The sequence below is a fragment of the Limulus polyphemus genome, unplaced genomic scaffold, assembly GCF_000517525.1.
Source record: "Limulus polyphemus unplaced genomic scaffold, Limulus_polyphemus-2.1.2 Scaffold4449, whole genome shotgun sequence".
Taxonomy (NCBI): Eukaryota; Metazoa; Arthropoda; class Merostomata; order Xiphosura; family Limulidae; genus Limulus; species Limulus polyphemus.
This window is the reverse complement of record NW_013670059.1, coordinates 44,771-53,846: the sequence shown is the minus strand read 5'-3', so window position 1 is coordinate 53,846 and position 9,076 is coordinate 44,771. Positions and strand designations below refer to the sequence as shown.

The 9,076-nt window shown below is 30.5% G+C and overlaps 1 protein-coding gene across 7 annotated transcripts in view; it reads right to left on the bottom strand.

Annotated features, from left to right (window-relative positions):
• Positions 1–4,523: 4,523 nt before the first annotated feature.
• Positions 4,524–9,076, bottom strand: part of LOC106471162 (lysophospholipid acyltransferase 2-like) — a 36,647-nt gene continuing 32,094 nt past the window's right edge. For 6 of the 7 annotated variants that reach the window (XM_013931750.2, XM_022399782.1, XM_022399778.1 and 3 more), the window contains one exon: positions 4,524–7,223. In XM_013931750.2, coding sequence (XP_013787204.1) covers positions 7,052–7,223 — 172 coding nt within the window. In that variant the 3' untranslated portion in view covers positions 4,524–7,051. The remainder of the gene's footprint in view (positions 7,224–9,076) is intronic. The other variant, XR_002613207.1, reaches the window with a different exon arrangement.

Below are 9,076 nucleotides of genomic sequence, written 5' to 3'. Positions count from 1 at the left end.
GGAATGGAGTACATGTCCACTTGTAGATCATTGTTTACTGAAGGAATGGGATAACAAGTCCACTTGTAGATCATTGTTTACTGAAGAAATGGGATAAAATGTCCACTTGTAGATCATTGTTTACTGAAGGAATGGGATAACATGTCCACTTGTAGATCATTGTTTACTGAAGAAATGGGATAGCAAGTCCACTTGTAGATCATTGTTTACTGGAGGAATGGGATAACATGTCCACTTGTAGATCATTGTTTACTGAAGGAATGGGATAACAAGTCCACTTGTAGATCATTGTTTACAGAAGGAATGGGATAACGAGTTCACTTGTAGATCATTGTTTACAGAAGGAATGGGATAACAAGTCCACTTGTAGATCATTGTTTACTGGAGGAATGGGATAAAGTGTCCACTTGTAGATCATTGTTTACTGAAGGAATGGGATAACATGTCCACTTGTAGATCATTGTTTATGGAAGAAATGGGATAACAAGTCCACTTGTAGATCATTGATTACTGGAGGAATGGGATAACAAGTCCACTTGTAGATCATTGTTTACTGAAGAAATGGAATAAAATGTCCAATTATAGATAATTGTTTACTGAAGGAATTGGATATTAAGTCCACTAATGAAGATGATGTTACTGGCTTCTGATTTCGTTAATCTGATCATGTGGATGCAAGTCAGAAATTTATTGCGCTTGATATTAATTTCTCTTGAGTGTCTGTTTCTTTCCTTCCCAGTTTTGTTATTCATCTTCAAGGCAGTGAAGGCTGAACATATTAGAGACATCTGTATTGTCACCCTCCTTTTCCCAGTAGACTTCTTTTAGTTTATACAAGTAGATGATTTAGGTTTTAGTTTTACTTATATCTGCTGCTGTATATGTGTGGAAGTTTTACTGCTTCATTAGATAAAGAGACTTGAAGTGCTCTAACATGAGGAAGGAGTCATAGCATTAAGTACATTTACTTGATTATTTGATAGAATGGTTTATTTGGTGAACTGTTGCATTTACAGTAACTATTAATCCAATGATATTTTTTGTGAAATATTTTACATAGATAAACAAATGTGTTTGTTTGAGAGAGACTCTAACATAACAGTTTAGAGAAAACATAGATGTTAAATGTTTCTTACGAAGAATAACATATTGACTTTCCAGAAAATTATCAGATATATTGCATTAGTATTTGTTTATTTAAATTAATTTAGCTGTATAGTGTACAAAGATGAGTGATATCTCTTAAAATGGCATGTAAATTAACTATATTATGAAATATAACCAGACAAGTTGATGACAGAACATGGAGGAAACGAATTATATTATGAAATAAAACAAATTGATCACAGAACACCGAGGAAACAACTATATTTATCAAATAACCAGATAAATTGATCACAGAACAAAGTAGAAATATCTTTTGATCCTAACAGTAGTGTATTTTATAATTTATTTTCTTCTTTATAATTCAGAAATGGTTTGTATAGAAATAAATAAAAAATTTAATTTTTTTATCTGTTTCTTTAAACAGACTATTTGCTCATATATATAAAGTTGTAGCAGTTGTGAAATAGTAAAAGTTGTGGGGACTGTTATCATTTCTATATTCAAGCATTAAGGGTCCATTTTCTCTGTAGACATTATAAAACTCTCCCAGCCATTACTCAATTTTACTGTATAGATGAGTCTTGATAAATGACAATGATACTTTGACTTCAATATGATATTTAATAATTTTGATTGGTTTGAAAAAATAGGTAATTTTTGTTGTTTTAATAACAGTATTGATCATGTTAAAATGCTGATGATGTTTAGTACATTTATTAATTACATTAGATCTCACTGACATGCTGAATAATTCTTTACTTTAGATTCCATGTTGTATAAATCAGCTCACTATATTTCAAACAATATAGACTTGCACTTTGAAGTGAAGAATTCTTGTTATAACAAACGAAGAGAAGGTTAAAGATTTTGTTTCCTAATACATTGTGGATTTTAATAACTGTACTTACGTGTGTGATTATTAAAAACATTTATGGGTCATTGATCCCCAGTACACTGTTGTAGTTTTTGGGGTAGATAGTGGGTTTTAATAATTGTAGTTAAGTGTGTGATTATTGAGAGTACTGAAAAGAGCCACTACTTTTACGGTGCTTAATAATATAGGGCATTGACCTGTGTTGTAGTTTATATGCTGGTTAAAAAGTTTCCTAATGTGATCAGAACATTGTGTACACAAACTGGTGCAGTGGATTTGTCTTCATTTTGTTGGATGAAACTAAATAATAAAGAATGTTAATTGTGTTGTAATTTATATGCTGGTTAAAAGTTTCCTAATGTGATAAAAACATTATGTACACAAACAGATGCAGGGGATTTGTCTTAATTTTGTTGTATGAAACTAAATAATAAAGAGTATTGAAGGTCCAGTAAAGTTTTGTGAGTCTGAAAAATTATTAGCTTGGAGACATTTTTAAATATGTAACCAGGACTACTATTATTCATGTACAGTAATAACTTATGGTTTTAAATATTCCTACCTTAAGTCATGTCTAGTAAGGTGTTTTTTAAATGTTCCAAGTGTCTAGACCTACTTTTATTCATGGACAATAATAACCTGTGGTTTTAAATGTTCCAAATGTAACAATGCCTATTTTCAGTCATGTACAGTAACCTGTGGTTTTGAATATTTCACATGTATTCAGTCAAGTGTAGTAAGCTGTAGTTTTAAATGTTCTATGTGTAACAATGCCTATTTTCAGTCATGTGTAGTAAGTTATATGTTAAAATGTAACCAGTCCTACTTTCAGTCTTATACTTTTAAATGTTCCTTCCGATTTTTGCCCTATTGTAATTTCGAATTAATTCTCTTCCAACTTGAGGTTTAGAGCCATTTGTTATATTTTGAGGATAAAAATTCACATGTAATAAAGTCAAACATTAATTTGGTTTTTGCTACTGCTATGCAAGATTGACCATATCATTTGCAAAGATTTTATACAAGGTTACCTAGAGAAACACAGCTCAGCTGAATTGAATTAAGCCTCATTTATTTACTTAACAACTTCTTTGTTATCCAAACAGTAGTACCATCTCTGGTCTTAGCTGAGATCTTGTAGTAAATTGAATGAACATTATGCTCACATAAGACTTGTTCAATATACTTTTCTGTGGTATTGCCATGTAATGATGAAAGCATTATTCATTAAAAGAACAGTGGGCAAACAAAAATATTTAAATGCCCTACTTCACCATGGCCTTGAAATACTAGCTTAACTGTTATCAAATATAGAGGGATTTAACAATGACACATAAACTCAACTTAAACTTAATCAAATGAAACTTTTTCAACTAACCCACTGGATCAACTATCATGATAATTCTGAGTAACTAACTAATTACGAAACTAATGTAAACATAAGTCTTTTAAGTAATTTACTGGATCAACTATCATGATAATTCTGAGTAACTAACTAATTACGAAACTAATGTAAACATAAGTCTTTTTAGTAATTTACTGGATCAACTATCGTGATAATTCTGAGTAACTAACTAATTACAAAACTAATGTAAACATAAGTCTTTTAAGTAATTTACTGGATCAACTATCATGATAATTCTGAGTAACTAACTAATTACAAAACTAATGTAAACATAAGTCTTTTAAGTAATTTACTGGAATAACTGTCATGATTATTTATTATTATGTGTTTCCAAGTTTCAGTCCTAAAGAACTAGAATGTTTTAGTTTATTGTTATGTGTTTCCAAGTTTCAGTCATAAAGAACTAGAATGTTTTTAGTTTATTGTTATGTGTTTCCAAGTTTCAGTCATAAAGAACTAGAATGTTTTTAGTTTATTGTTATGTGTTTCCAAGTTTCAGTCATAAAGAACTAGAATGTTTTTAGTTTATTGTTATGTGTTTCCAAGTTTCAGTCATAAAGAACTATAGTTTTAGTTTATTGTTATGGAAACACCTTTATGACTGAAACTTAACTGTAGTTTTAGTTTATTGTTATGTGTTTCCAAGTTTTGATCATAAAGAACTAGACAGTTTTAGTTTATTGTTACGTATTTCCAAGTTTCAATCATAAAGAACTAGACTGGTTTAGTTTATTATGTGTTTCCAAGTTTCAATCATAAAGAACTAGACAGTTTTAGTTTGTTACGTATTTCCAAGTTTCAATCATAAAGAACTAGACAGTTTTAGTTTATTGTTACGTATTTCCAAGTTTCAATCATAAAGAACTAGACAGTTTTAGTTTATTCTGTGTTTTCAAGTTTCAATCATAAAGAACTAGACAGTTTTAGTTTATTGTTATGTGTTTCCAAGTTTTAGTTATAAAGAACTAGATTGTTTTTAGTTTATTATTATGTTTCCAAGTTTTAGTTATAAAGAACTAGATTGTTTTTATTTTATTGTTATGTTTCCAAGTTTCAGTTATAAAGAACTAGAATGTGTTTCCAAGGCTGGAATTGTCACAGATTTTTGTTTTTCTAAATAACTGACTACCCAGCTGGTTTGTTTATTTGTGCTAGGTTTATATTTTCTTCCTCTACTTTTACAAAGTTTTATTATGGGTGTAAAGTAAGTTCAGGGCCAGAGACATACTTGAGAGAATTCCAAAACAACCATTTTTCAAAATTAAATAAAATCTAAATATGAACTTCTTAACTGTTAACACCTGAAAGTTGTCAAAAACAAGACAAGCAGGTAAGTAAGACTGACAATATATTACATGTACTGTCTATAATAAAAATGGTTTTAACAGGTAAATAAGACTGACAATACATTACATGTACTGTCTTGATCAAAATGGTTTTAACAGGTAAATAAGACTGACAATACATTACATGTACTATCTTGATCAAAATAGTTTAAACATGTAATACTCATAGTATATTACATCTACTACCTTACTCAAACGTTTTTTGGTTTATTTTATACTGATTTAAGCAGAAACTTGTAGAATATTGACTTATGCATTTTAGAAAAGTAAGAGGTTAATATAATTTAAATTACTTGCTAATGTTATTCACATCAAATACCATATAAATAGGATTTCCATTTGGGAAAAGTTTTAGAAAACAGTAGCTGTTACAGTGAAGTTTGTGTGAGTATGCAGCATACAGAAAAATGGAAACCGTAGCTGTACTGTACTGTGATACAATCTTTCCATAAGTTGTTGTAATGGAACTACACAGGAGGTTTTTCCCACTTTATGTACTCTTTATTAGCCTTCTGTATTATTGCTTTTCTCTGGAATCTATCTTTATGACAGAATACAAGTTTAAACACTGCATTAACTCTCAGTTTTGTGGTGAACACTGTTTAAACAAATGTTATATCTTTCCAACATTCCAGTCAAAGAAACTCCTTCACATGGAGCAAAGCTTTAGTAAGTAACACAAAAAATACTGTCTTAATATTTTGTCTTTTTTTATTTATAGATCTTATACTAAACATTAACCTAAAGCATTCTTTTCAACTTTAGTTCAAACATTGGGACTACTGTAATCCAACAATATTCTCCTTTCAGCATCAGTTCAAACATTGGGACAACTGTAACCAAACTATTCTTCTTTCAGCTTTAGTTCAAACATTAGGGCTAATGTAACCAAACTATTCTTCTTTCAGCTTTAGTTCAAACATTATGGCTAATGTAACCAAACTATTCTTCTTTCAGCTTTAGTTCCAACATTATTATTCTTTCAACTTTAGTTCAAACATTAGGGCTAATGTAACCAAACTATTCTTCTTTCAGCTTTAGTTCAAACATTGGGACTATGTAATCTAACAATATTCTTCTTTCAGCTTTAGTTCCAACATTGGGACTAATGTAATCTAACAATATTCTTCTTTCAACTTTAGTTCAAACATTAGGACTAATGTAACCAAACTATTCTTCTTTCAGCTTTAGTTCCAACATTAGGGCTAATGTAACCAAACTATTCTTCTTTCAGCTTTAGTTCCAACATTGGGACTAATGTAATCCAACAATATTCTTCTTTCAACTTTAGTTCAAACATTAGGGCTACTGTAACCAAACTATTCTTCATTCAGCTTTAGTTCAAAGATTAGGGCTAATGTGACCAAACCATTCTTCTTTCAGCTTTAGTTCCAACATTAGTGCTACCGTAACCAAACCATTCTTCTTTCAGCTTTAGTTCAAAGATTTGGGCTACTGTAACCAAACTATTCTTCATTCAGCTTTAGTTCAAACATTAGGGCTAATGTAACCAAACTATTCTTCATTCAGCTTTAGTTCCAACATTAGTGCTACCATAACCAAACCATTCTTCTTTCAGCTTTAGATCCAACATTAGGGCTACTGTAACCAAACTATTCTTCATTCAGCTTTAGTTCAAACATTAGGGCTAATGTAACCATTCTTCTTTCAGCTTTAGTTCAAAGATTAGGGCTACTGTAACCAAACTATTCTTCATTCAGCTTTAGTTCCAACATTAGGACTAATGTAACCAAACCATTCTTCTTTCAGCTTTAGTTCCAACATTAGGACTAATGTAACCAAACTATTCTTCTTTCAGCATCAGTTCATACATTGGAACAACTGTAACCAAACTATTCTTCTTTCAGCTTTAGTTCAAACATTAGGACTAATGTAACCAAACTATTCTTCTTTCAGCATTTATAAAAAATAAACTTTTCCTTGAGAAAACATGTTATTTAAACATTTCACTCGGGTATAGAAAAGCACATATGGTATAAAAATAATCATTTCTGAAACATCCTAAATTTTCATATATACAAGTTATTGTAAGCACACCCACAGTTGAGGTAAGAGAACTGTTTAAGTATCTTTAAACTATACCATATATCAACATATTTGTTTGTTAATTCAGCTAAAACTCTTAGAAACACTAGCTAAATCAATAAAATCATACATTAAACATTATAGTACAAAGAAAGCAAAACATGCTTCTAAAATTATATATATATATTTTAAAAACATAAAATTATGGTAAAACAATAAATCCACTGCTAGAAAAATAAACATCACAGCAACTGAATGTTCAGTCATCCTTTGCTAATTCAAAGCCTTTCTGCTTTGAAAGAATCTGTTGATCTCTGATGCAGTAGGAATCAGCTTATCCATTTCTTCCCTTGCACTCTTAGACTGGCCTTCTGGAGGAGGGAAAACTTTGGGCAGCAAGAAGATGGCAATGATGGATAAAATGTGACCAATAAAATAAAAATTCCTAAAATAGAGAACCTAAAATTAGTACACAAACATAAATGATTGAATAACATCTTATAAATTCATTTTTGAGTCAAATAGAAATAAATTAAAACCCTATAAGCTGAGTAGAGCTTGAAAGGTGGACCTTTCTTTATCAGGGGCAAACTGGGAATGAGTCATAGTTGAATATAAAGTTTAAGGACAAACTGGCTAAACCTCAAGTAAATTTGTTAGCTAACCATCCTTTGTATGAAGAAAAGTGGATATATTCATGATAAAATAATTTTCTTCACATAAATTATTTGTATATAGCAATAGAAACAATTAATAAAACACTCAAACGAGAGTTCTAAAACAAGTAATAACATGACAACCAGATAATGAATTTATTAAAGGTACAAAACAGTACCACAGCAGTATTTTGTACTCAAGCCTCTTCCTTTACACAGAGCAGCCTCTTTACTGTGAAGATATTGTTTTACTATATTCATCATATGCTTGGGATCACTCTCTTGCTGGAAGATGAGCTCAATGAGTCATAATCCTGAGAGAATGGTATGACTGTACTTGTCAGCAGTCAAGGTACCATCAGTTTTGTGTTGATCACTGACATTTGCTGAGATGCAACACCAAACTTGTACTAATCCCATATTATGTTTCACTGTAAATGATTTACATTGACTATAATACCATTAATTCTCCTCTTTGTTATTGAATGAACTGATGTTAATTGTTGCTGAACAATTTGAACTTTGATTTGTCTGTAAAGAGCAGATTTTTCCAGCTTTATTCATTGTACTGTTTAGGGTCCAATCTCCATTTCAACCTTTTGGTTTAATTACCACTTCTCAGCAGAAACATTTGAGTAGCTAAATGTCCAATGAGACTAATTTATATATATAAGTAACATTCACATATGTTGTTTACATCAAAGTATTTCACAAAATTTGTATTCAATTGTTGTATATCTCAAAGATAATATCATTATCTGTACCACTTCTATTGTTAACATTGCCACCTTCAGTCTTCCTACTGAAACACAGTCCTGTCACATGAAGTATCTTTGACCAGCCAAACCTCTGATTTATACTGCTTGTCATATTTTGGGAGACTGGATTCACATTAGTACCACAACTACTGGGCACAACTGCCTGTATTTCTATACCCTTTATGTTGGAGTGGTACTAACTGATTTGTTAGATGGTGCATTTCATTTTCTATAGATAATGGGGTTGAATTCTCATAATGTTTGTCTTTTAATCCTTTTTTCCTAACCGTTTCTATAATAATTTTATATAATTTCCAATGTCATGCATATCCACAAACTTTAGGATTACAAGATATCCATAACTTTACATTCTGTAGTGCTTTTATTGTTTATGCTTCAAAATTTTGAATGATCACCTGTAACTATGCAATAAAAGCTTTCCTGAAAAATACATCATTCCTACTGAAATGCCCTTATCTTGGTCTCCAGTACTAAATAAACTGTTTACATCTTTCATAAGTGTTGACATCAAATAAAAACTGAGTTGGATTTCTATTTGATTTAGGTAAACCTCAAGTGAATTAACCTGTAATTTCCTAAAAATGACTAAAAAATAGGAAATATTATACACATATAGGTATTGTGAAATGATTTTAAGTTATATATGCAAATGGTATGCTTCAAAAACATGAACTACAGTTAACACTGGGCATTTAATGAGGCATTTTAGTGATTTTTTTATTTTTTTATCAACTTTCACTAAATTGGTAAGTACTATCATATGGTAAAAAAACTGAGCACTGATTTGAATTCTGCTCTGAAGTTACCCTGATGCTACTCTGTTCTAAGATTCAGTAACTTGCTCTGAAGTTACCCTGATGCTA